Here is a 27,734-nt window from a genome sequence, read left to right as displayed (position 1 = left end):
GCATGTCATCTAGTCACGTATACAAAGGGGAAATGTCACCGTGTCTGAGGCCAGCTGGCCGTTAAGTGAGTAGAAGCACCCAAGGTCGTCCTCATTCCACTGGGCTGTTTGGAATGCTCTGCCGGAACTGGCCTCCCTAAATAGGATCCTGGCCTCGGCGTGGCAGCGAGCAGGACAGCTCAGGTCACCCTGGACCTCTTGTTGCAAGCCCCAACTTTCAGTCACTCCTAACTTTCCAAAGACTTTAATCTCTGGGGCTGAAACATTCCAACTTGGGGATCAACACTGAGGCAAATGACCTGGAATAAGTGGGGAAGGACCTGTTTTCCGAGGTCCCAGATAAGAGATTTGCCCAAGATCATACAGCAAGCCTGTAGCAGGCCCACGTCTTTTGAGTCCTACTCCAGTGCCCTAACCATCTGGCTCAGCAGGGTCGCAGTTAGCATTATGTCTGGTAGTGAATTGTGTTTCCGTGGGAACTGTCATTCCTGAACCCTTTCACTGGGGCTGATGCAGGATGTGGATTTTGCGGCTTGGTCGCTTGAGCAATAAGGGCCCAGCTCTGTCCCCAGATACACAAGCACAACTTCCTCTGACGTCAGTGAGCATCACCCACACACATCCGAGAGCACTCTGGGGCTGCAGTGGTGGGAAAGAACCAACACAGAATACCATGGAAGAGAGGGCAGAATCCGCTCCAGGAGTCCTGATTGGGAAAGGCCCCTCAGCCCAGCCTCCTGCTTGGCACCTGCCTCTTATAATGCAAAAATACGCCCGGTACCCAGTCTGTGGGCACGTAGGTGATGATTAAGCAGCACCAGTGCTCCCACGTAATTTTTGTGCCTGCCTTATTAAATAATGATTTTAACTCACTGGCCAAACTCTTGGCCCCCTGCTCTGCTCGCTTTGCACCACGCCAGCAGAGCAAAGAGGACAGAAACAGGCTGCGTAGAACCAGCCTGACGGGCTGCTAGCCACCCTCCCACAGCACCCCTGGTAGGGGGTGGGGAGGAGGCATTGCTGTAGCCTAAGGTCCCTGTAAACTGCGTGGCTGCCCAGCAGCCTGTTTAGCGCCACGCAAACACTCAGTGAACCCGCCCGGAGTGGGGACCTGCCACAGCTGGGGGAGGGACACCCCTCCTCTCCCCCGGCCCCCAACCTGCCACAGGAGGGGAGCCCCTCCCCGGCCCCAACTCAGCCTGCGGCCCGGACCTGTCGCAGCTGGGGCAGGGCAGCCAGATTGGGCCCAGCCGCAGCCCGGGCCAGCCCCGGAGCGGCCCAGACCCAGCAGCGGCCCAACCCCGGAGCGGTCCTTCCCCTCTCTCCCCGCTGTAACCCTGGAGCATCCTCCTGCACCCCAAACCCCTCATCCCCGGCCACACCCCAGAGCCCGCAACCCAGCCGGAGCCTTCACACCCCTGCACCCCATGCCTCTGCCCCAGCCCTAAGACCCTCATCCCCGGCCCCACCCCAGATCCTGCACCCCCATCTGGAGCCTTCACACCCCTGCACCCCATGCCTCTGCCCCAGCCCTAAACCCCTCATCCCCGGCCCCACCCCAGATCCTGCACCCCCAGCTGGAGCCACACCCCTGCACCCCAAGCCTCTGCCCCAGCCCTAAGACCCTCATCCCCGGCCCCACCCCAGATCTTGCACCCCCAGCTGGAGCCCTCACACCCCTGCACCCCGTGCCTCTGCCCCAGCCATAAACCCCTCATCCCCGGCCCCACCCCAGATCCTGCACCCCCAGCTGGAGCTTTCACACCCCTGCACCCCCAAGCCTCTGCCCCAGCTCTGAGCCCCCCCCCCACACTCGAACCCCTTGGCCCCACCCCCACCAGATGAATTTTGTTATGTGCACCAATATGAAGGTGGTGTGTCACATATCACCTCCATATTGGTGCTCATAACAAAATTCATTTCACACATGGGTGGGAAATATTAGCTGCATGGCCTGCATTACTCTGGCTATACCCAGCATCCAGATGGCTCCCTGGGAGCTGAGAGCAGCTGGAAAAGTCTCAGAGCCTCTCTAAACCCTCTGGAGCTGGTGCAAAACTTGGGATCGGGAAACCACAGTCAATCCCCCACCTTCCTGCAGCTAGAGGACAGAGGGATGGCTCTGTGATTAGGGCTAAGTACCACTGAACTGTAGAGTCAGTCGGCTGCTGACTCGGGCCAATGCAGCACAAACTGATTTCCACAGTGCTGCAGTGATTTTGTGTCATATGAGTTTCCCCTCGGGGTGCCCTGCCTGCAAGCTGGAGCTCACACACTGGGCCACCCATCCCTTTGGAGCTGCGTAATGAAGCAAGATTCCATCTCAGCAGCACCTGGGGGCCGTCATCCACCATGAAGAATAGGGAGTGGGCACTTGGTTGGCTTGAAGGACAGGTGGATAATAAGCATGTAGAGTCCTTGAATTCAGGCAGGGAAGTTCTTGGAAATGTGCTTGTCTTATTCATGTGTGCAGCCTGGCAAAGCACACCGCCCCCAGGAATGACTGGTGCAGGAGATGGAACATGTAATGAAGGAGCAAGCTGTCCCCTCCCTCCACCCCGCACCTCTCTTCCCATAAAGTGAATTAAAACGTCTTCCGTTCCAGCGCTGCCGATGGCTGAGTTTTGAGGTAGTGGGAGTGGAAACAGCTGAGGAGTCCTCCAGCTTTTTGCGTCTTTGGGGTTTGCAGGGCATGTCTGTCTGTCCAGCTAGCCATCAAGAGAGATAGGGCACTAGCCAGGGACTCAGGACGCCTGGCTTCTATTACTGACTGTCCCACTCAGCGGCTGTGTGACCATTGGCAAGTCAGTTGACCGCTCCGTGCCTCAGTTTCCCCTCTCACCACTTGTCTGTCCTGTACGCTCTTAGAGCAGGGCCTGTCTCTCGCTCTGTGTACGTACAGCACCTAGCACACTGGAGCCCTGATCTCAGCTGGGACCTCGACAAACGCGACTCACCATCCTTACGTTGATACAGTCCACAAGCCCACATTTGGCTGTATTTCCATTGTGATTTCTTGGTGGCACTCAGTGGGGTGGAGAACTGAATAACACGGGCCTGCCACTCCTTGCAGTTACACCAGTTTCTGGGTCTGTCTGCACCGGAGCTGGAGGCGTGATTTCCAGCTCAGGGATGTGCACTCACTTGGATCGAGCACGCGGGCTAAAGCCAGAAGTGTAGCCATAGCAACACAAGTGGCAGGCTGGGCCAGTCACCCCAAGTACAGTTCCCCCTCCCCAGCCCACCCCAGCTCCCTGGATACTTGCTCTTACCCTGTACATCTCCACTGACTTTGGGGGCATTATTGGTGATTTACAATGGTATACATGAGGCTCAAGTCTTGCTGGTGTCGGCTGACCGGCTGGCCACCTCTGTGAACGAGAAGCTGCAAAACGTGGATCTGGGTTTGAGTCTGGATATCAAACCCGCCACTAGGTCTGAGGGTGTGGCAATCCGGAGTTCTGGGTCGACTGGTCAGGGAGGTAGGAGAGGCTGTCGTCTTGAAGCGGGGATTGGGGTTCTGGTCTGGAATTCACAGTCCCCCTCCCCCACAAAGGGTATGGGGGAGTTCAGATTTTTGAGGGGGTGATTTATTTGGTGAGCACGGGTTGGGGGGAGGGATAGCTCAGTGGTTTGAGATTGGCCTGCTAAACCCAGGGTTGCGAGTTCAATCCTTGAGGGGGCCATTGAGGGATCTGGGGCAAAAATTGGGGATTGGTCCTGCTTTGAGCAGGGGGTTGGACTAGATGACCTCCTGAGGTCCCTTCCAACCCTGATATTCTATGGTCTTCTATGGTCTAATGTGCTCGGAGCTGTACAACATGGAGAGTCAGTGTCCCCGGCCTTGAGGAGCTGCCCTCAGCCTGGCTCCCAAGGTGAGGAGCTGCGACAAGACCCAAGCATCAGATCCCCGCCTCCATCTTTGCTCTCAGCACCTCCTCCACGCCCCACAATCCTCTCAGCTGACTGCCCCGCGCCTCCCCCCACACCTCGCTCCTCCCACTGCCGGCTTTGAACTTCTGCCCTGCTGAACCATGAGCCAGGCATCCACCCCCTCTGCTTCCTGTCCTCCTCACGCCGATGGTCTGCTCACCTGCTGCTCCATCCATTGTCTTGTCTGGCTTAGGGCCTGATCCACAGCCCACACCAGTCAGTGGAAAGACTCCCGCAGATGTCAGTGCACCGTGATGCAGGCCTTAGTCCGTAAGGAACGTCGACACTGCAGTGTAAGCCCAGGGGTCGAACTCAAGCTCAGGCCTCATGCCCTTTCCATCTACACACAAATCCCACTAACCCAGGGTCCTGGGCCCCCTGGGGGTGAGGGTCTGAGCCTGTGTCAAGCAGGCACCCAGGGTTTAAGCCCTGTTGCTTTGTGGTGCAGACACAGCCCCAGTAGACTCATGCTCTGGGACTCCATCCAAAGTATCCCACAATCCCACGGGCCAAGTTTCTTTGTCCTCTGGACTGTCCAATCTGGTGGACAGTCAAGTTTTCCTACACTGCACCACCAACCCAGGGCTAGAAAGGCCACATTTCAGGAGAGTGCTAGGAAGTCTGGGAGATGGTTGGCTGGACTTGAGCCTGCGTACTGCAGTGTGGACGCCGGAGCCCCGGTTTCAGGTCCAGGTTAGAAAATTCTTGACCTAGGGTTGACAGTCAGTGTAGATGCTCAAGCCCTGGGTTCTCTAACCCAGGGTCCACTGACTCCAGCTCCACTCAGCCTAGGCTTACATTGCAGTGTAGACATACCCCGAGGCTGTGTGGATGGGGTAAGTGCCTTTACCCTGTAGGGCAGATCCTGAGAGCTGCTGAGGTCCAGGCTGCATCTCGCATTGACTACAAGGCTTTCCTGAATACCTACATCCCACTACCATGGATGTCAATGGCAAGACTTCCATGGACTTCAGCAGGGGCAGGGCCTCAGTCTGCCAAGTGCCATGTGAGGGCCTGATCCTGTACGGTGCGGCGTGCCCTCAGCCCCCACTGATATCTCAGGATCAGGCCCTACATGTGCAGCACCAAGGGGCCATCAGAGTAGGCCACGGACGCTGGACTGCAGCACCTCCAAATGTACCAGGCAGGAGCAGCGTGCCGTGCAGCCATCCTAAACTCCCGCCAATTGGACTGTTGTAAACAGCACCACATTGATTCTGTCACTTCCCCGGCCTCTCGGCACTCTTGAGAGGTGCTGAGGATGGACCCAGCCACTTGGGGTGGGAGAGGAGAGAGGTGGAGCAGGAGTGGTGGGCTATACCGCAAGAGCATTTCATTTGTTACACACAGTTGACTTGTTTCATTAGCATCCCTTGGACTGTGAGTGACTACGAAGCCCATAAACTCTGAGCACATTTCCTTTGTACTTTGTCTCTGTGGCTAGTTTACATGGAGTCTCTTGTCAGCAAACGCCATCACTGGGTTGTGTTGGAAATTCTGGCTAGGTTACAGCCGTGGAACGGCGAGAGGAGATTTTTACGGGACTGTGGCTCTCACTAGATAGATTAAACTTGTAAATGGCTGGGGTTGCAAACCAGCTGAGACACACCGCTGTTAAAAACCACCTTATAACCTTTCCAGTAAGGATCGCGGAATACTCTGCACAGATGAGTAATTATTAGCCCATTTACAGGTGGGGAAACTGAGGCACGGGTGCTTGCCTTTGCTATGACTCACCCTTGGGGAGCAGGAATGGGTTTTAATTACAGTGGGGCCGTGATTTTTTTAATCCACACTAGTTTGATGAACCCCACAGAGTAGCTTGAGGAGCATAGATGCCCTTAGACTTCATCCTGTCCATGGCTCCACCGATAGGGTGTTTTGATATTTTTATTATTATTATTATTATTATTATTTTTGTAGGGTTACATGAAGCCCTTGAAGCAGCCAGAAAACTCGATCCTCTGCGACCCGTCCTTGGTGGACGAGATATTTGACCAGATCCCCGAGTTGCTGGAGCACCACGAGCAATTCCTGGAGCAGGTCCACAAATGTGTGCAGAACTGGCATGAGAAGCAGAAAGTGGGAGATGTCCTGGTACAATCTGTAAGTACAGCAAACCTCCCCCCACACATACCCTACGTTACGGCACCTGGAGCCCTTGCTGGGCAAGTTTCACATTGATTTCAGCAGAAGGATGGGGACCTGTGTGGCCATGACAAGAATCCATATTAACTTGTCCAGCTTAACTTTAATCCACAGGACACAAGGAAGCTCAGTCCTGTGCCAGATATGGAAGTGAGTCATTATTTGATGATCTGGGCATGCGTAACATAAACGAACCAGAGTGCCTATAAATGGATGGTACCATGGAGCAGTTAAGCTCTTAAAGAGAGCAGGAAGGCCAGACAAGAGTGCCAAGTGCAGATTGCGCCGCTCTTGCTCATGCTGGTGAGCTGTCTCTGTCCGGATTTCAGACCTGCTTGGCTGGGTAAATGCTCCCCGTCATGAGTAACGGTTGCACAATCTGGCACCTCTTTAGAAATGACCTTAGGAGGCTGAAACTTTGCATTCTCTTTTAATGGGCCAGATCCTGCTAGCCTTCTCTGCCGCGGCTCCGGACTTACACTGGTGGAACTGAGATCAGGATCTGGCCCGGTGACTCCAGATCAAGATGGCTCTGTTCCCCAGGTCAAAAACCAAAAATGGTTTTTCTGAGCCCTACCAGCTCCACCTTAGATGTGAAAAATCCAGCCAGGCTGCCTCTGATCTCACCCCCTGGAATGAAGAGCCCCCATCAGAAGTTATCTGACAGTGGGGTTGGCGAGGTGCTAGGCAGAACAGAATCCAGTTTGTCTTGGCCACAAGCAGGCAGGTCTCAAGGACACACACCCCGCATTCTCCCAAGAGCAGGTCCAATGAGTTTGAAGGTGCCTTTTCTAGAAAGTCTTGCTCCTCCTTCTTCTCTAGTCTCCAAAAAGGACATGTGGTGGGGGAAGTTAGAACCCCCAGTTCTAATCACAGCTCTGCCACTGACTAGCCATTTGGTCCAGAGAAAGACACTTACCTTTCTGGTGTCTGTTTTCTCCTCTATAAGCTGGGGAGATAACACCCACCTCTCAGAGGGTGGTCAGGGTTACTTAGTTTTTGTGATGTGCTTTGTGCAGTCCCCAGAAATGCCAAGCCTCCTCAGAAATAAAAGGGACAGCATCTGAGATCACGGATGCAATGCGCACAAGGTTTGGTGGTTTCTCCAGGAGAGTCCTCAGAGCCCCAGATGTCCCAGTTTTATAGGGACAGTCCCAGTCTTCGAGGCTCTGTCTTACATAGGTGCCTATTAACCCCCCATCCCCATTTCCACCGCCGTCCCAATTTTTCACACTTGCTGTCTGGTCACCCTAATCTACACTTGCATTGCATGGCAAAACTTCCCCACCAGAGCTAACCCAAACAAGCGCCTGCGGGGGAGGAAACCGTGCAAGCCCTTGTGTAGACAGGACTCCTGCTACTGCTAGCACCGGTTGCGCCGCATTGGGGTCACCAGCAGTGGGACAGTCTTTGCCAATGAACTCTGGTCCAGGCAGGCCAGAGTTACCCCCCCAGCCTCCTGGTGGTGGACTCCCTGCTGACAGAAGTCTGCCTTCACAGCTGAGCAGTGGTATATTGTACTTCAGGGACGTAAACAGCTGCAGACATAAAGAAGCCGGGGGGGGGAAGCAATCAAATAAATTTGAGAACCACTGCTCTGGAGTCCCAACAGTGGTCACCCTGCAGGGCTTGCATCAGATCAGCAGGAGGCGCTCTGCCACAGGGCTTCCATGACTTCTAGAGTTCTGTGGCCTGTGTTATGCCGGAGGTCAGACCAAAAGATTGCAGGGTTCCCTTCTGGCCTTGGGATCCATGACTCTGTGCCAGCCTGAGGAGGAAAGTACCAAGTCCTGGTCCTGAATCCTGATCTTCCATGCACAGTCTGGTGAGACAGATCATTCCCACAGAAGCCTCTTTGCAAGCAAGGCTGCCTGGCAGCAGAGAAGTGTGCAGGCCACAAGGGGCTTATTGCCAATCATGGTGCCATCTGGGTGGACTGGGCACTAGTGCCTCACCCCAAAGATAGTGCTGCTGGAGAGGCGGCGCGGCCTCCCATAAAGATTCAGCAGTGAGACCCTGCTGGCACGCCCCCTGTGAGTGGGTAGCCTGTCTGGCTAGACTGCAAGCTCTTTGGGGCAGGGTCTGTGTCTCTTCTCATTGTGTGGATGTACAGCTCCTAACACAGTGGGGCCCTGATCTCCACGGAGGCCCTCTCAGCGCTGCTGCAGTACAGATAACAAATACCGGTAATCCGGAGAGCCTTAAGACTGGAAGGGAGAACGCAAAACCTACGTCACCAGAGAGTTACCCTTGTTTCGGGAAGGGATGCTGTGAACCGAGCAGCTCTGACTGGTATGCTGGGGCGCTGTCCTTCCAAAGGGAGCCCACCACGGAGCAAGGACAAGGCGGCAGGCTGGCCAAAGGCACGGGGGAGGTCTCTGTACAGTCAGCCACTCTCCTGGCATGGGGTTGCATACAGCCCCGTGCCATCCCGATCATTTCCAAGTCAGCCTCTTCACACAGCGTTCCCTTCCCACTGGCCCCACGGCTGGTGCACAGGGGCCTGTGCAGCCCCTATCTGAGTCCCACAGCAGCTGCCTCTCTGATAAATGAGCATGGGCGAGCAGACGCTAATGATTCAATCAAGCTGGGTTTAATGCACACTCTGTCCCTGGCAATTCAAATGGAAACCAGACGGATGCTGGCATTCTAGCCTCTCACCTAATGAACTGCATGAGGCCCATGGGGCTTTCACAGAGCTCTGCTGTTTAGCTGGAGATGATGGTGGAGGATTGTGCAGCACGGGACTGGGGAGACACCACTCATTAATAAAGGAGAACGAGACAAGTTCAAGGCAGAGCAAGCTGGCTCAGCTGGGGCCCTGACAGCAGTGTCACCTCAGTAATAAACACGGCCCGGATGACGGATGCCTTGATTAGTGTGATGCTGAGGGGCACAGGTGGGGCAGTGGCTGGCGAGATTGCTTGTGGCTCTCCAGAACAAGAACTCCGATGGCGACCATCACAGGAAGGCTTGGGCTATTAATTTTTCACCATCTCCTCCCAGCACATGACTAGTTGCTGCAGTGAACGTAGCACAGTTGAGGTGGGAAGTCCAGGGTGACCTTCACTACTTATAATTCTGCCCTGTGAGTAGTGGTGCTGGGCAGACATTCCGAACTGGGTGAATTATGTGTCAGTGGGTGTTTGGTGGGGGTCTGATTTTGCTCGTGTTTGTGTGGCGGGAGAGGTGTGTTTTGGTATAGCTGTGTGTTCAAGGGCAGTGCTGTGTGTGTTGAGAGCATTTGGCATGCACATGGTTGTGCTTATGCGAAGATGTGAACGAGCTGGAGTGTGGTGTGCATCTTTTACACAAGTGTGGAGCCTTTTCTTTGCTAGTATTTATATCTCCATAGTGCCTACGAGCTCTAAGGAAGGATCAGGCCCCACTTGTGCTAGGTGCTGTTCAAACAGTGGAATGAAGAAGACATCAGACAGGACACAACAGGTGGACGAACCAGACAAGTGGGAGTGGGGAGTGGGAGAGTTTATAAAATGTATAGAGTTTAGCCTAAGAGCAGGAGGCTCAGTTCCCCACAAGGCCGGACAGCAGTGACTTGGAGGCATCACAGTGTTAGCATTGCAGACGTTCTAAGCAGCAAGTGGGTGTGCGCATTCACATGTGGGTTGGAAAATGTCCCAGACACACCTGAGGCAGGGCATGCATTGGAGTGGGTTCACCTTAATTTTACAGGAAATAAATTGATACTTGAGTCCGTATGGCCACCTGGGCGTTAAAGTCCATAACATAACACGATTGTCCTTAGCTGAGCCAACCGAAATAGTGTCACTGAGGCCCCCAGCCAGGCCGGGCTTCTTGGGTTAAGACAAGAAGAGCCTATCTCTCCCATCACAGCCTCACCCAGAACTGGCCTTTGGGAGTCGTAGCCAGCCTTTTTTATGTGGCCCGCTGGGCCCTGATTGGCCTCTGCCTGCTCCCGGCTTTTCTAGCTGCTGGAGGACCAAGTCTCGCTGGTTCCGCCAGCTGATCCTGGGAGGCCTCTCTAGGCAACCCATGGAGGTCCAAACGCATTGGTCTTCTCTTGCAAAAGGACAGTGCGCCAAGGCAACAAAGCCTAAAATGGGGGCACCCTGTCACAGAGGGGCCTCAGGCATTGAGGCAACTTGGTCCTTCCTGTTCTCTGCCTGTGGCACACAATACTTCAGTCTCCTGAGGGCTGTAATACTTTGGTCTAATTTGCTCGCGGGGCTTGGCGTGTGTCTGTGAGGTGGTGTTTAGTGGCCTGTGATAGGAGATCAGACAGATGATCTGATGGTCCCTTCTGACCTGCAACTCTGTGGTTGCTTATGTGAATGAGGCTGTGTTCCTAGGTACATATCGGGGTTTGGTGGCTTTAATCTGCAACCTCAACTGGTGTCAACCGGCGTAATACCATTGGAGTCAGCGGAGCGTTCCCACTTCACTCCGGCTGAGATTCTGCCCTGGGATGTGTGTGTAGTGTTGGCATTTTGGAGGTGCGTGTGTGTGGGCACTGGGGTGCTGAATACCTGCATCCCATGGTTGTTGGGATTAATTAGTTGGTGTTTGTACAGCATTTTAAAGCGCTAAGGATACTTAGCTCTGTAGAGTGCTAAGGACTCTTTTGGGGGTTGTGATTTTGAAAGGGGATTTGTCTTTTAAATACATATTTTAATGCTGATGTCAAGCAAGGTCTTTCATCTTTAATAACCAGCCCCTTCAGCATATTGATTACCTCCTAACCCAGGAAAAGTGAGAGGCTGCTCGGAAAGCAAAGGCCAGCAGCTGTAGAAACATAGTTCCTTACCCTGGTGCCCTTGTCACTAGGGCATTGACTGTGCCATGTGCCTTGTCTCTATTTTGAAGGATTCTCGGTTCCTGTTCTTTCATTTTGGACAAGCTAAAACCAACAGCAGATATGGATCTATTGCCTTGGAATGGTCTGGCTGCTGCTCAGTGCCCAGCCTCAGGCAGGAATGTTACGAAGTCCCCAAAACTGCTTTCGAGCAGTCGTTGGAGAAGGCATCAAAGAGGCATCCGCAGTGCCTGAATGGGTGATCACCGCATCACTAAAAAGGGAGTGAAGATACCGCATGGATTTATGGCTCATCCCCTTCACGATCTCAGCGACTGCATGAATCACAGTGATGGTGGTGTGCAATCTGTCAGGCTGAAGTATCATGGGGAGGGGGCTGATGAGCTGTTCTATGGGTTAGAGGGAGCTCAGGGCATGAGGCAGCTGCCCTTGTGTGTACGCACTGTGTGCCTCCCCTCCCCCCGGGTCACAGTCTACACACGGCTTTGGTTTCTCTTGCCGTCCTTCCTGCGCTAAGCAGGCTCTGTTCAAGTGCTAGGGTGGGGAACCTTTAAGTGGAAAGACGAGCCACAGAATGTTAGTAGTAAACCAGCGTCCAAGGAGTTGTGTTCCTGGACGAGCTGGGCTGCTTTTTCCACCACCTTGCACCCTGTACTGCCACTTACATCTGTGAAGAATGAGTGCAAAACACTATATGGCCTGTTCCCCAGCCAGTGTCCCTTGGTGCAGCTGAACTGAAGCTGGTGGCACTGGCTTGACTTCCAGCTGAAGATTTGACCCATAACCGGATCATTGAATTGAAGCCAGTGGAGCTGGACTGAGGTTCTGGTCCCGTCGTTGTGATCTGGTAGTGTTCTATACTCACTCTGATCAGGTGTGACTGACCACACAGGGGACAAAGCGGGGGCTGGTATTTGGAATAAGACCTAGAACCCCAGCTCCTGACCCTTTGTGGGAATAGTAAACCTGGTGTCCTGGCCAAGATCCAGCTTTTGCAGAAGACGTTCTCTGAATCCCCCCTGCAGCTGAAGTGAACAAGCAAAGAGCTGGGGGGCTGCATTTGGATTAAGGGAGCTGTATAAAGGCTCTTGCTCCAAGCCCTGCCTTGAGGAAGCGATGCCAGTGCTGGGGAGAAGTGGTAATGGGATGGCACACACGAGAGGCAAGCCTGGCCTAGTGCTCCATCCCAAACCCAATCCCTTTTTCAGCCCTCTCCTTGATTTTGGCAGGAGCAGGGCCATGCCGTAGCCAGGAGCCAATTGAGCCTGTGGCCGCTGTGGGCTGTTTGAAGCCACGCTGCTTGGGCCAGCTGGAAACCACACAGTGCTAAGGGTTGCCTCGCTCGGGCTAACGCTAGACTTCGGAACATCTCCCGGCCACCTGCTCTGATGCTGTTTAAAATCAAGCTGCAGCTGAGCCAGGGAGGAGAGAAACACTGCACAGCTGCTTGCCAGGTGGCAGCTCTTGCTCTGGGGAGGGGGACCAGGCCGGCTGCGCATCAGGTGTTCCCACTCGGCTGTAGTACTCCGAAGCCCGAGATCTGTGTGTCCGTAATTTACTGGAGCTACTACAGCCATATTTCATGTTATGAGAGTGCAGGGCCATTGCCCAGGGTGAGCAGGTACAGAGGCAAAGAGCTGGGGTTTAAAGGCCCATGATTCCTGGTGGGGTTCGACCGCCAATCTTGTCGTGGGCGCTAGGACAGGGGCGAGGGTGTCCCCACTCCGGGGTGCTCTCTCCGCACTGGATGTTTCCCTTACCCACTGATCATTGCATATAGTTCAAAGCACATACAATTTATTGAACAACAACCGATTTTAAAAAATGGGAAAGGTGATCACCCCGCTCGGGGACACGGGGACATCACAACCAGCGTCTCTGTGAGGGCAGTTCACAGTCTGCTCCTCACACGGCCCAGCCTCCTGCCCAGGCCCTGGCCGTGCTGCAGGGATGCCGTGGGTCGGACACTTGCTCTGGTGGTGGCCACATGCCCTCAGGCCCTGGGTGGCAGGGCCCTTCTTCCCAGCGTCGCCCCCGCCCCGTCGGGGTAACGATCCCCCTCCGAGTCCGGCCTGCCAGACCGCTTGGCTGGGGGCATCTCCCTGCGCTGGGCCCGCTGCCCCGGGTCCCCCCGTCGTGTTCCCCAACTGCTCACGACCCCCGGCTCCGGACTGCCCCAGCTCCAGCTCCACTCTGCCTCAGCACGGCTGCTGCTCCTCAGGCTCTGGCTGCTGCTCTCTCCTTAGCTCTGCCCCGCTCCGCCCCGGAGGCTCCAGCTCACACAGAGGTCGGGACCCCGTGCTCTTGTCTCCCTCATTGGCCTGTCTGCCCTGTCAATCAGGCTGACCTGCTGCATTGGCCTCTCCCCATTGGCCCTGGGGACTATCGATTTCTCATCAGCCCTTCCCCTTTCTTTTAGTACTGGGAGCTAGCCAACCAAAAAACCCCACTAAGTTTCAGTCAGGGGCCAACAGTCCCCCCCTTGCTAAAATTACACCACAGCCAGAATGTTCACGCCAGCACATCCAGGTCCCATACTGACAATATTCACCAGCATCGTGTTACATAAAAACGATTAACAATTAACAAAAGAACACTGAACATATTTAACGTTCCATGTCCACTTCTTTATACGATACATGCTAACATTCATTAAAACACTAAACAGGACCAATAACATAAGCATCTCTACGTCTAACAGGCGGTACACCCTGACTAGCCCTCTGGGACCTTCTTAAGACTGCTGGTTCATTACCCATATTTTCCATTCCCCTGCCCCGGGTAACACTGGGTCAGTTTGAGGGATCTGGCCATTCCCCCACTTTGTTCCCCTCAGTATTCGGTTTGTGGGACTAGAACTATCCCCCCGCATTGGTTTCAGTCTCCTCAGGGCGTGCTGATCTATGCCTGGTATGGTATCTGATCGGACTAAGAGTGAAATGTTTTAGCTGATCCATGCATACTACTCTGTTCAGGCCGGATAGTGTAAACTGGCAGCTTGGGATTGTTGTGAGCAACTACAATGTGGGGATTCGATTCCTACTTGTTCTGTATTTTATAGCACCCCCTGTGTCTATGGTTATGAACTAGTACACGGTCACCAGGCCTGATGAGAGCCCCACTGGACTTGCAATCAAAAGTCCTTTTCCTACGTTGGGCTGTGTCTTTAGTTGTATTGAGAACAACTTCACAGGCTGTCTTCAGCCTGTCATGGTGACCTCTTACCCGCTCATCAAAATTGGTCACCTCATCGTCCTCAGGGCCCTTTCTGTCCAGAATATCTAATGGCAACCTGGGATCTCTCCCGAACATGAGATAAAAGGAGCGTAACCCGTCAATGAATGGGCATGGCAGTTATATGCCAACACCAGCACAGGGAGATGTTCCAACCAGGCTCGCTTTGTTTCAGGCAGGAGCATTCTTAGCATGTTGTGAATTGTCCGGTTAACCCTCTCACACTGAGCGTTTCCTTGCAGGTGACAGAGTGTTGTTAGGCTTTCGGCTATGCCTTACAGTTTGCACAATTCAGATATCACTTCTGACTCAAAATTCCTCCCCTGATCTGAGTGTAACCTTGCCGGACAACCATAGTACATGAACCAGTGTTTTATGAGGACTTTGGCCATTGTTCGCGCTGTCTGGTTTCTAATTGGAACAGCGACGGTGAATTGGGTAGACATGCCCATGAGAATCAGAATGTTCTCATACCCCTCTGAAGATCTCTCTAGCCATGTGTAGTCCATCGCTAGGATCTCCATTGGAGCAGTCATGTTAGTACACATCGAAGGGGCTCGGGTGGGTGGAAACACATCCTTGGCTAGGGCATGCCGTTTGCACTGACAGATCTACGATTGCATGTCGCTACCCATCATGGGCCAGTAACAGTTTCATCTCGTAACCTCAAGAGTGCTCCTGTCTCCAGAATGCCCCCCGTGATCCTGCCTGGCTTCATAAACTTCCCACTGTAGCAATATAGGCACCAGTAACTGCCACACTTCTTTGGCATTTCGGGGATGGGATGTTACCCAGAACAGTGCTCCGCAGTGTAATCGCAGTCATTCTCACTGTCTCGACAGCTTCTTAGACTGGGGGTATCTGGCCCCAAAAGTCCAGCCTGGCCTCGTTCAGCTCATGACTGACACTAAGACGGGTCTGACGTCACCGTCTTGTTGCAGAATTGGAATCTCCTCCCCTGCTCTGCCCTTTTACCAGGTTTCGTACTGCATCCTTTACCGTCACTTCGTCCTTGGGCTTCGGATTCTCTAGCCACAAACAGGTCCGCACAATGTCTGCAGGAGTGACCAGGAAGTTTTTTCCCAGATCTTCGCCCTCTTCTGATTCCTCCTCTAGAGGCAATCTAGACAGTGTCTGCACTGATGTTCTGCCTTCCAGGTTTATGCTGGCCTTTTCAATCTAGGAGACAAAGACACAATCCATTGGCTGGCCTTTGAAGCTAGCCAAATTCAGACTGGAAATCAGATGCTAATTTTGAACACTGAGGGTAATTAACTCCTGGTACAATTTACCAATGGTCGTGGTGGCTTCTCCATCACTAGAAATCTTCAAATCAAAAAGTTGGATGCTTCTTAAAATGTATGTTCTGGTTCAGCTACCGGTATTGGACGTGACGCACAAATCAGTTCAGGGAAATTCTGTGGCCTGTGTTATGCAGGAGCTCAGATTAGATGTTCGAGTGGTCCCTTCTGACCTTAATATCTCTGACTCACATCCTCTACTGTATCGTAATGAAGCATGTGATGGGGAACTGAGCGGTGGGTGGGGTTTGCTCCTCAGTTCTAGAGGATCAAACAGTCTGGGTTTGATCCAGAACCCTGCATCAGGAGTGCTGGGCCTATGGGATGGCTGCTTTCCCATCCCCTGTGGAGGAGCCAGCAGCTTCTTGAAAGTGGGGGGGCTGGAAAACCTCCGAACTCTGAAGCTGTATCCCAATCCAAACCTGTGCCATCCTGCCCCCACTCTGCCACTGCACCCCAATCTAACGCTGTGCCATCGTCCACCTCAGCTATGTCAATACACCCCAATCTTGACTGTGCCATCCTGCCCCCCAACTCTACTGCTGCACCCCAATCCTACCCTGTGCCATCCTGCCCCCAACTCTGCTGCTGCACCCCAACCCTGACCTGTGCCATCCTGCCCCCCAATTCTGCTGCTGCACCCCAACCCTGACCTGTGCCATCCTGCCCCCAACTCTGCCGCTGCCCCCCAACCCTGACCTGTGCCATCCTGCCCCCCAATTCTGCTGCTGCCCCCCAACCCTGACCTGTGCCATCCTGCCCCCCAATTCTACTGCTGCACCCCAACTCTGACCTGTGCCATCCTGCCCCCAACTCTGCCGCTGCCCCCCAACCCTGACCTGTGCCATCCTGCCCCCCAATTCTGCTGCTGCACCCCAACCCTGACCTGTGCCATCCTGCCCCCAACTCTGCCACTGCATCCCAATCTAACCCAGTGCCATCCCGCACTCCAGCTATGTCAGTGCACCCCAATCCTGCCCTGTGCATTCTTGCACCCCCCAGCTCTGCCAATGCACCTCAATCTTGACATGCAGCCTGCTGTTCTGTCTAGTTATGGCCCCGTCACTGTAATATCTGACAGGTTTCAGAGTAACAGCCGTATTAGTCTGTATTCGCAAAAAGAAAAGGAGGACTTGTGGCACCTTAGAGACTAACCAATTTATTTGGGCATGAGCTTTCGTGAGCTACAGCTCACTTCATCGGATGGTGGGAGTGGGGTGGGAGGAGGTATTGTTTCATGGTGTCTGTGTATATAATGTCTTCTGCAATTTCCACAGTATGCATCCGATGAAGTGAGCTGTAGCTCACGAAAGCTCATGCTCAAATAAATTGGTTAGTCTCTAAGGTGCCACAAGTCCTCCTGTAATATCTGAGTCCATCTTCCCGTCCTCAATCCTGTCCCACAGGGCCCTGTGCTAATCCAGTTCTACACAGCTCTGGCAATGTGCCCCTCTAGCATCACTGCTGAGTACCAGCCGCTGTCGCTCGCGGGTTGGCAGCAGCGTCTTGACGCTCAGTGTTCGTCTGATCCATATAGAATTATCTGACATTCATCACTGTATCCCGGGGGAAAGGAGACTGTTATTGGACGATACACCTCTAGTCATCCATTGTTCCTGCTGACGGGTCAGGGTAAAGAAGGGGGCGGAAAAAGCCCTAGAGATGACGCTGTCCGATCCACTTCATTGTGTTCCTTCTGTGGGTCTCAGCAGTTGGTCCTAAGTGACTCACCCAAGTCACACAGGAGGCCGGTGGCCGAGCCAGAAATAGGAGCCAGGTCTTCTGAGTCCAATTCCTCCACCGTAACCATGAGACCCTCCTTCCTGGAGATGGCTAGATACCCAATCCAGGCTTTTGGGCCAGAAACCCTGTCTTCCTAAATGCTTCCAATAGCCCTTCAGCAGCCTTTCCTGATGAACCAGGTGCTGCAGTCCCAATTTATTATTAATTATCTATATTATCACAGTGCCTACCAGCCCCACTCACAGACCAGGACCCCATTGTGCCAGGTGCTGTACAAACACAGAACTTTTAAAGCACCGCTGATTCTGTGATTACACATGTCAGCTTGGGCAATAGAAGCAATGAGGTTTTGAAAGACAAAGAGATGCCAGGTTGGAAACAGCTGACAGTTGGATGGCACAGGCTTTGCTCACGCATGCGTGCGTGTGTGTGTGTGTGAGAGAGAGAGAGAGATTGACAATGTTATTAATTATCCTCATGGCAAACACAGCAACAGTCTAACAAAGTGTATATTGAGTCAGCCAACAAATAGGATTGGGTTAGGAACAGGGGTGCCAGAACTGGGGTTCAGGGGGCTATGGCCCCACCACTTTTTACCAGCCGTAAGGGTGAGCGATAGGGGGAGAGGGGAGCAAGTTGGTGGGTGGTGTCTTGGGGGGGAAGAGGCGGGGTGGGAGCAGGGCCTGGGGGGAAGAGGCGGGGTGGGGGTGGAGCCTGGGGGGAAGAGGTGGGGTGGGGCCTCGGGGGAAGAGATGGTGTGGGGGGGGGCAGAGCCACATTTCGGGCACTGGTGGCCCCCCCACTTTTAGGGAGCTTCCATCGCCCCTGGTTAGGAATCGATTCATCCATTCTTCCAAGCAGTCTTGAAACTCACATTCATGCTTCATGGCAGGCAAGCCCCGGCAAATGCAGCGGGAAGCGCCTAGGTCAAGAAAGAGAGAGCTGGAGGTTAAATGAGGTGATCAGCCCATCTCACAGACTGCCCAGATTTCATCCATAATGTGCTTTCTAGAGACACGTGCACACGCACACACACACACATGTACACACACACACACACACGTTATTGTGGAGGAAGGCCATCTCCCCTGTCCTCTTAGAAAACGAACCGGGTCTCCAGAGGACATGCTCTAGCCCAGGGCTTCTCAACCTTGTTCTTTCTGAGGCCCCCCGAACATGCTATAAAAACTCCCCGGCCCACCTGGGCCACAACAACTGGTTTTCTGCATATAGAAGCCAGGGCCAGCGTTAGGGGGTAGCAAGCAGGGCAGTTGCCTGGGGCCCCATGCCACAGGGGCCCCTGCGAAGCTAAGTGGTTCAGGCTTTGGCTTCGGCCCCATGTGGTGGGGCTTCGGCTTTCTGCCCTGGGCCGCAGCGAGTCTGACGCTGGCCCTGCTTGGAGGACCCCCTGAAACCTGCTCGTGGGCTCCCCCAGGGGACCCCGGACTCCTGGTTGAGAACCACTGCTCTAGCTCAGCCCCGGCAGAAACTCCCCCAGTTCACAGCTGCCGTGAATACTTGGCTTTACTAATGTTAAGCTTTACGTTCGTATTGTCTGGAGCACAAAAGCAAACTCTGATGAGAAGGTCACCAGATGAATGGGAAGCCTGGGTGAAGCAGGGAACAGTCGGCCCTACACAGACAAAGGTGGGGACTCTGCTTCTCCAGCCTTTTCCAGACCCTCCTCCCAACCCCAGGGTTGCTCGTGTGGTTTTGTTCCCTGGTATTCTCTGTATGACATGCTCACAGAAAGCCTCCCTCTCATCCTGGAAGACCCCCATCATTGGTCTCTCTGTTTTGCTCCCCCAGTTTTCCAAGGACATCCTGGTGAGCATTTATTCCGCATACATCGATAACTTCCTCAATGCCAAGGATGCCGTGAGAGTAGCCAAGGAAGCCAGGCCGGCCTTTATGAAATTCCTGGAGGTAGGTTGCCATCCCGGCAGGGGTAGCTGAGCAGCTGATTTGGTTCTGCAGCTCAGTTGGTACAGTTAATGCATGTCCAGAGATGAGCGGCCAGACTCATCCCTCCACTGACCGGGGTTCAAGGGGCATCGTGCTGGAGCACTCTGATAGGGGCGAGGGGCGTGGGAAAGAAAATGTTGGAGGGAACAAATTTGAATTTATCTGGCCAGGATTTTTCCATGTTCCTGATTCTTTTATTGCAGATATTTGGGCCAGCTCCTCCGCTGGTGTGAATCGGTGTCACTCCACATCGTCAGCTGATGTGAATCAGTGTCACTCCATTGACTTTATTGGCGCTGCACCCTTTTACACCAGCTGAGCATCTTGCCTCTTGTGTCTGAATAAGAACTTTCTTCCTTCCCGTCCAGCTTCTCCTGCTCCAACACCCCAGTCCCAGGCACTAGTCTGACGCCATGGGAGTGACCGGGCTCATTCTCACTGAGATCCCCATAGGAGCCAGATTATGCCCTTGCTGTTCTCTGCAGACAGGGCCTGTGGACATGTAGCAGATCAACTCTGAGGCGTTATGTCTCTGTTGGCCAAGCTCAGGGACGCTAGCAGGCTCGGAGTGGGGCAGAGGGGCTGGCCACTCCCCCAAGCCATTTAGCCACGCCTCCTTGGTTCAGTCTTCAGTGGTGGAGACGAGGATGAGTTTCTAGCCTGGGGATTCCCAAGGTACTGGATCTTGATGCTGTCTCTGAAGTCTCCACCTAGCCGTGGTTTTGTGCATGGTCTGGGACTGACTGTAGCATGTCCTGAGGCTCAGACTGTAGGAACAGGATCAGATCTGAGGTCCATCCAGTCCAGTGACAGTGGCCAGAATCAGATGCTCAGGGGAAAGCACAAGACCCCTGCAATGGGGAGATGTGGGGTAACCTGCCCCCCCGTTAGCTCTCATCCTGGTCTCTACTAGCTCCAGATTGGCGAAGCCCTGAAGGACGAGGTTTAATATCCCTTCCAAAACTGTTGCTGCTGGTGATGATAACGCTGGATACTCTTGATGGCTGTGTGAATGCCCTACTGAATCTCGCTATGTTCTCAGCCGTGACCCGTGCGGCTCAGTCCCCGTGAGCCGTTAGTCCCATTTCTGACGAGAACCCCCTCTCCCACTCCCTTCCCCACTGTTCTGCAGCAAAGCATGCGGGAGAACAAAGAGAAGCAAGCGCTGTCGGACCTGATGATCAAGCCTGTGCAGAGGATCCCGCGCTACGAGCTGCTTGTCAAGGTGAGGCGGGGCAGGGCGGGGCCAGCGCGCCGCAATGGCACAGCCGCATTTCCAGAGCAGCACGGCAGCCTGCTGGGGCTGTCCCCACTGGCCTGCAGGCTCCTAGAGGAATGCCGTGAAGCCATCTGTGGGGCAATGCAGATAGGCTGGGCAGTCGGGAAGAGGTGTAAGTTGGATGCGGTGAGGTTGGTCACCCGGTGAACTCCGGAGGAGCTGATGGAATTCCTGTCTGTAGAGTTGGTCACATTCAGCTTGGACAGAGTCCCCAGGGACACGCCGAAGGGAGCGATCCTGCATTAGTGGGGGATGGGATGGGTGATCATAAAAACGGCCAGACTGGGTCAGACCAAAGGTCCATCTAGCCCAGTATCCTGTCTTCCGACAGTGGCCAATGCCAGGTGCCCCAGAGGGAATGAACAGAACAGGTCATCATCAAGTGAGCCATCCCATCGCCCATTCCCAGTTTCCGGCAAACAGGCAAGGGACACCATCTCGGCCCATCCTGGCTAATAGCCACTGATGGACCTATCCTCCATGAATCTATCTAGTTATTTTTTGAACTAGGCCAATAGGCCTTTTCCCTCTTTGAAGACTGTACCTGAGTCAGCTTGGTGCGGGCTTGCCGAGCGAGGTGTGGTTCACTGCTGTGAAGTCAGGGAGCTGAATTTGAGTCCCACTTCCGTTGCTTTCGGGTCAGGCGCTTGTGAGTTGCTTTGGAAGGATGTCGTGTCCTCTCCGGTCCATTGATATCAATAGGACCAACAGGTGCTTCACCCAGCTAAGAACTGCCCTTTGACTTCCCTGGCCAAAAGGTGTTTTTTCCAGTTGAGTCAGCTGAGCAGGGCTGAATGGTCCGAGAGGATCTCTCAGTCGATCGCGATCTCCAGCGGCGTAGTGTGGCTTCAGCTAAGGCAGCTGTGGCAGACTCCCTGCCTACCCCAACCCCAAGCTACTCCCGGAAGTGGCCAGTGCAGCCCTGCGGCCCCGGGGGAGCAGGGGTCTCCCTCCGCGTTCTGCTCCTGGCTGCAAGCACCGCCCCCGCAGCTCCCATTGGCCGGGAGAGCTGCAGGGGCGATGCTTGCAGAGAGGGGCAGCGCGCAGAGCCACCTGCCCCCACCCCAGGGGCGCATTGGCCCCTTCTGGGAGCGGTGTGGGGCTGGGGTAGGCAGGGAGCCTGCCTTAGCCTCGCTGCGCCTGCTGCCGACCGGGAGCCACCGGAGGTAAGTGCTGCCTGGCAGGAGGCCGCACCCAACCCTCATCCCTGAGCTCCCTCCCAGAGCCAGCACCCCATACTCCCCCTACACCCCGAACCCTCTCCTGCCCCCCAACCCCCAGCCCCCTCCCAGAGCTAGCAGCCCATACCTTCTTCTGCACCCCGAACCCCCTCCTGGACCCCAAGCCCCAGCCCCCTCCTGGAGCTAGCACCACATACCCCCTGCACCCCGAACCCTCTCCTGCACCCCAACCCCCAGCCCCCTCCCAGAGCTAGCACCCCATACCTTCTCCTGGACCCCGAACCCCCTCCTGGACCCCAAGCCCCAGCCCTGACCCCCCTCCTAGAGCCAGCACCCCAAACCCCCTCCTGCACCCCCACACTCTGCCCCAGCCCAGAGCCCCCTCCTACACCCAAACTCCATCCTAGAGCTTGCACCCCTCACCCCCTCCTGCACCCCAACCCCTTGCCTCAGGCTCAGCCCAGAGCCCCCTCCCACACTGCAAACCCCTCGGCCCCAGCCCAGAGCCTGCACCCCCTCAGGAATGCCAACCCCCTGCCCCAGCCTGGTGGAAGTGAGTGAGGGTGGGGGAGAGCAAGCGATGGAGAGAGGCGGGGATGGAGTGAGCGCGGTGGGGTTTTGGGGAAGGGGTGGGGCCTTGGGGAAGGGCTGGGGAAGATCCTGGGTTGCCCTTAGATTCAAAAAGTGATCTTGGGCATAAAAAGGTTGGAGACCACTGGTCTAGACCTTAGAGCGAGAGCTGCTTGTAAGGAGCGCCTTAAACGTCTGCTGGTGAAACCAGCGACGACGGGAGGGGCCGGTCTGTTTAAATCCTGAGGGGGTGGGTAACAAAAGGCCCCACCCCCTCAGCGACGGGAGGGACCACGGCCCCAGAACTGAACAGAATACAGGGGACAGAAGAGGGGTGCCGGACTGTCGGGTCTGGAAGACGAAATTCTCAGCAGGAGGCTGCACAGGCCACAGCTCTGCAAGTGTCCCCGACAGCGCTCCACCAACGGGCCAGCTGCCCTGGCCCGGAAAGGCCAGCTTGGGGCGTGAAAGGGCAGGTCAGTCTCCATGGCCTGTCCAGTCCAGGGGCTCTCTTGAGACTTGCCTGTTAGCACCGACCGACTGGGTTTTTGGGCTGTGGGCAGTTGTCCCCTCGGAACAGCGGTGAGACCCATCTGCGTTCTCTCACGTCGACCCCCTTTAGCAGCCGCCAGCTGTCAGTCACCAGGATTTGAAGTGGTGACACCAGAACGCTCTGCTGTCCCGCTGCTGGGCGGGCTCACACGGAGGGGTGGCTGTGGTAACCGTGCCGCAGCACTGCTTAGCCGGCTGGCGGCCGGCTCTTTGGCGCGGGGGAGCTAATCGCCGCTGGCACACAAACCTGCATTTGCTTTGCAGAAAGGTGGGCGGGAGTGGGCAGTGAGCCCCAGGTGGCTATAACCTTGCAGCAGTACAATGGGCAGCAATATGTGCCTAGAACAGGCTTCCCAGGGCTGCCAGTTTCCCGTGGTGTTGAGTGGAGCTTTGGTCTTGGTGCAGTAAATGGAGACTTGTAAAAGCGTTTCTCCTCATGGGGTTCGAGGGAGCTGGGATCCAAGCGGCATTTTGGCCCTGCAGCCTTCCTCCCGAGAGGGTGTGCAGCGCGGGTAAAACCAGCCACGCTCAGGGTATTTTCTGCCTGCTAAATGTTCACGCTGACCCAGAGACTATGACTTTGAATCTCTGCTCTGGTTGGCCGAGGGCTGGAGGAGAGAAAGCAGCTCTTAGAACTGCAGCTGCAGAACGGTTTGCCTCCAGAGCTTCATATTGTAATGTACTGGCTAGTGTGTCTGTGTGGCCACTGCCTTCTACTGGATGGAGTCAGGATGGCTGAACTGTGTGTCAGAAGCCCTGTACTTCCAACAGCCAGTGGCGAGTCTTCTTCTGTTAGAGGATTGTGCTTTTGGAGCTGGAGGATCTGAGCTCTGTCCTGGCTGTCTTTGTGAACCTGTGATTGGTGCTGGTGGGATGTATAGTTCTACATGGCTGTGAATTTGGTACCATACACTCGTATAGAAGTGTAAAGGGGTAAAGCCAGGGAGTAAAGGTTAAAGGTAGGTGCGTAGATTGTAAGCTCATAGGGGCAGGGACCATCTCTTTGTTCTGTGATCGTACAGCATCAGCACCTAGCCCAGGCTTGTGACCGTGGATCCTAGACACTATGCTAACAATAAGAACAGCACTCTGATAGAATTGCAATGAGCACCCTCCACAAGCCTAAATACATAGATGCCTACATACAGAGATGGGGCCAGACTAAATCCCTGGATGTATGGAGATGTCTAGAGATCACTGGATCAAACACCCCCAGACTTTGCAATTAAGGGTATTTCCAGTGACTGTTGTCAAAGCAGCCCCTTCTGGATAGAGCTGGGTAAAGTTGTGCCTGTCTAGGTTCGTACATCATGCTCACTACCCTAGCGGATGAACAGACTTGCAGCAGTTTCTTATCGCAGAGATCTTTGCAACCAGGTCCTTCCATTTTTATTTGCACAGGATCCATGGCCCCTGTGCTTAGGTTTGATGAGTTGCAGGTTCTGGTGACCCCAGATCTTGGTGTGAAACAGAGTCCAAGCCAGGGGGGTTCGCCTAGTTTCATTTTGAAACCATGCAGAGCTGCTAGCATCACATGATTTTGATGTAAAACTGTGGATCGTTTAAAACAGGGCCTGGATTCACTACAAAGGAGCCTCCCGCCTATCAGCAAGGTCCTCCTTGAGCTTTACCTTTGTAATGAAATCCAGACACTAGGCAAGTTTCAGAGGGATTTGTACTTGAATGCAAGTGCTTTGCCCAGCTTTGGTTACATGGTGGAGCCATGCTGGGAGCTGGGGAGGAAGAAGGAAATTCAGATTACATGGCTCGATCCACTACAACTGCAAATGTAGCGGATAATCCGAGTTTGTCATCATTAGCGATTTAGCATGAGTTATTTGCATCCCCACTAGACTCCACACACAAAACCCTTCCACTTCTGTGTTAGCTTCTCCCTTCAGCTCTCTCTAGTGTGGACGCGGGCTAGTACATGGCTGACTAAGACCTGGTTTCTGGTCTTTCCTGGACAAGAGCCCAAACTGCAGAGTTTGGATCTGGATCCTGCACTCCCCCATAGTTCGGAGGTGCGTGGATCAGTGGATTTGGTTTGGTCTGTACAGTGATGGAAGAAGTACCCCGGCATTATTCTCTTACATTATGGTGTGTGCAGTGTCTCCAGTGAGCCAAGGACACTAGCCTCCAAACACACACCCGAGCCTGACATGGATAGCTAATACAGAATTGCTGAATGCTGCTGCTTTATTAACTAGTTATTGCTTTGCACTTAGACTATATACATTACAGCATCTCTCCAGGGCTGGAGGTGCCAAGATTTTCAAAGGTGACAAGTCATTTTGCGTGTCCAACTTGAGACAGGCCCAATTTGTAGAGGCAGGTGGGGAGCAGTTTGTGAAAATCAAGCCTCATTAAGGTGCTTTGAGTTGGGCCCCAAAAAACAGAGTGATCCCAAATCACTAGTTGCTTTTGAACATCTTGGCCCAATGTATGTAATTCTATATGAGCGACAGCTTGATTAGAGAGGTTGAAGAGAGCTCAGAGGAGAGCAATGGGGCCCTGGGGAAAGGTTGAGAAGGGAATGATCAGTCTAGAGAGAAGACAGCTGCAGTGACACACAATAGCTACCTGCAAATATCAAACAGGATGTTTATAAAGGCCAGGCCCAATTATTTTTAGTAATCACTGAGGACAGAACAAGAAGTTTCCAGCATCAGCTGTTGCAGATGAAATGTAGCTTAAGCATTAGGGACAGGAGAACTTTATAGTTCGAAAGAATTAGACGGTGAAACGAGCTACCAAGGAGAGGCGTAGACTTTCCAGCTCTGGAGATGTGCAAGGATAGTTCATCTTCTAATAGGGATCGCTTAAGACAGTGGCATTTACCTTGCACCACTCTGGGCTTCTTTGAGCCATCTCTGAACCAGGCGCATCAATACTGACTCTCCTACCTCGCTGGTGGGTTAATGTCTGGAAAGCACTTTAGGATCTTGAGAAGAAATGGATCTACATGATCCGGAGACTCTTTGCATAGTGTTCGTATCATCAACATGGGCTGCAGCTTCCTTTCCACCCTGCTGAAAGGAACCGCCCAGCCTGGAGCAGGGATTGTGCGAGCAGGGGCTGATGGCTGCCCGGGAGGATTATGCACTACCTGCTGCAGACATGTCCCAGGCCTGGCTGAGAGGGAGCACATCGGATTGGCTTCTAGGAAGTGGCTGTTACTCGGCCTTTAGGGTAGAAACCACCTTAGCCTGTTGGGAATGGAAATTCTTTTTTGCCGTGATCTGACCCTCTGACGCTGAGGGACAACGTCTGTTCGCAGTTCCAGTCGTGAGACCAAAGAGGGAATGGAGAGACAGGAAGAATTGGGGAGAAAAGGAGGGGGATCGGGACGGGAAGAGTCCTGGGAAGGAGGGGAGGGAGAGACTGACCTTCGCTGGCCTTGTGCAAGGGCTGCGTTCACGCCACTACTGTGGATTCTCTGGCCATTCCCAAGTGCTGTCGCCAGCTACTGAGCAGAGTGCAATATCCTATTCCTCGCCGTTGCCCCCCAAGCAGCCACGGAGGCAGCTAACGAGATCCACGGGCAAGCAAGCAGCAGTGCTCCCTTCAGCTGCGTCCTCCACCCTGACGTCCTTTTCACAGCAGACCAGCCATCCAGTTCAGTGACTGCAGATTCAAAGCATTGCCAGCCCCATGTCTGTGTGTATCAGGGCTCTAGATGCCACGTTGAGCTGAAAACCTTGTCCGAGACCAGGGCTCCCTCCATCCTTCTTCCCCCTGATTTGTCCACTGGCCTTTCATTCCTCAGGGGCAATCATTTATTCCCTCACCAGGGTGCAGGAGAGATTTCACGTTGTCACTCAGAAAAGTGTACCCGCCAGTCACCACTCTCAGGGCTGGCTGTCAGTGTTCAAGTTTCTTCACACAGCCCCGCCATCGCTCCTGGTTCCGTCCAGTCGCTCCTGATAACCCAATTGTCCACGGGCACCACACAGCTCTGCTGGTGTTGCCAGCACCTCTGCTCTTCCAGTCACTCTCCCAGTGGTAGGAAACATGCATCATTAGTTCGTCCAGCCTTCTCGAGAAAGCTCTGGCTAAGGAGAGCAGCTGCAGGAGTCCAAGGTTCAGCTTCAGAAAGTTGAAGCTAACTTTTTTCTTTTTTCATTGGAGCCGGCTGGATGCCAACCCCACACGTGCAGTTTAGCTCCTCTTTAAACACACACGTCATGGGAATAGTCGCCGTTTGAACTGGGATTTCTAGGAACGGCACATAAAAAAAAAATCACACTGTATAATAAGGATCCCAATATTACAGACGTCACTTAAGCCCCAATTTGAAACGCTGCCACCTCTGGGGTAAAATATAGCAACAGTTTAGTACAGGAAGTAGGGAGAAAAATCACTGTATCCAGCTAAAGCTACAGAAGAAGCTTTAAAGAAGAAAAACGTAATTAGCAGAGCTTGAATTTGGCCAGGATGCCGGGGTTAATGCCGCTACTCACGTGAGAAGGGCTGCAGGATCTCAAATGGCCATGATTCGTTAAGGCCTCTTGTTCTATGGCTCATCACAAAGTGCCCCATGGGACATGGAGTCGATGCCATCTCCCTGGCTTGCGCAGTAACAATGCCACTTCCTACAGCAGCTGTGGTTTCCGTTGCTGGTCTCCTGTCCTGGGACTTGCAGTGAATCTGACCTTGCTTAGTCTGTAAGGTTTTTTAGACAAGATCACAGCCTCATTTTTGTTAACTTGCCACATATAGGCCACTTGTTTTGACCCTTAGTAATTGACCTGTTTCTGCTGCCATCGGTTTGTCTGCCAGTGCTCTTCTTGATGGTTTGCATACCCACAATCTGTCATCCTCAAGCCTTCAATGCCAATAGTTTAGCGGTCACCCGAACCTAATTATGGATGTGTTTTAACTGGCTGGCTGCTAATGAAAATAAGGGATCCAAGCCAGTCAGTTTCCCATGTCTTGTCTTTGTTACAGTAATATTTGCAGCAAATGGAATGATCTCACTGGTCCATGCACAAGTAAATACTGTTTTTGTGCCTCATACAGACCCAGACATC

General features: G+C 53.8%; 1 protein-coding gene and 1 long non-coding RNA gene across 2 annotated transcripts in view; one reads left to right on the top strand and one right to left on the bottom strand.

Moving 5' to 3' along the window:
- ARHGEF17 (Rho guanine nucleotide exchange factor 17) overlaps nucleotides 1-27,734 on the top strand; it is a 244,111-nt gene that overhangs the window by 169,580 nt on the left and 46,797 nt on the right. Inside the window, exons 3-5 of the mRNA XM_074954998.1 lie at nucleotides 5,857-6,039; nucleotides 18,964-19,080; nucleotides 20,252-20,344. Of these exons, the coding sequence (XP_074811099.1) occupies nucleotides 5,857-6,039; nucleotides 18,964-19,080; nucleotides 20,252-20,344 (393 nt within the window). The remainder of the gene's footprint in view (nucleotides 1-5,856; nucleotides 6,040-18,963; nucleotides 19,081-20,251; nucleotides 20,345-27,734) is intronic.
- LOC141988905 (uncharacterized) lies at nucleotides 13,135-26,699 on the bottom strand. Its single transcript, XR_012639866.1, has 3 exons — nucleotides 26,091-26,699; nucleotides 18,029-18,076; nucleotides 13,135-15,289 (listed from the first exon to the last, which is right to left on the bottom strand). It is a non-coding gene; the product is annotated as an uncharacterized LOC141988905 (long non-coding RNA).

Source organism: Natator depressus, chromosome 1, assembly GCF_965152275.1.
Source record: "Natator depressus isolate rNatDep1 chromosome 1, rNatDep2.hap1, whole genome shotgun sequence".
NCBI classification, from domain to species: domain Eukaryota; kingdom Metazoa; phylum Chordata; order Testudines; family Cheloniidae; genus Natator; species Natator depressus.
This window is presented reverse-complemented; position numbering and strand designations above follow the sequence as displayed.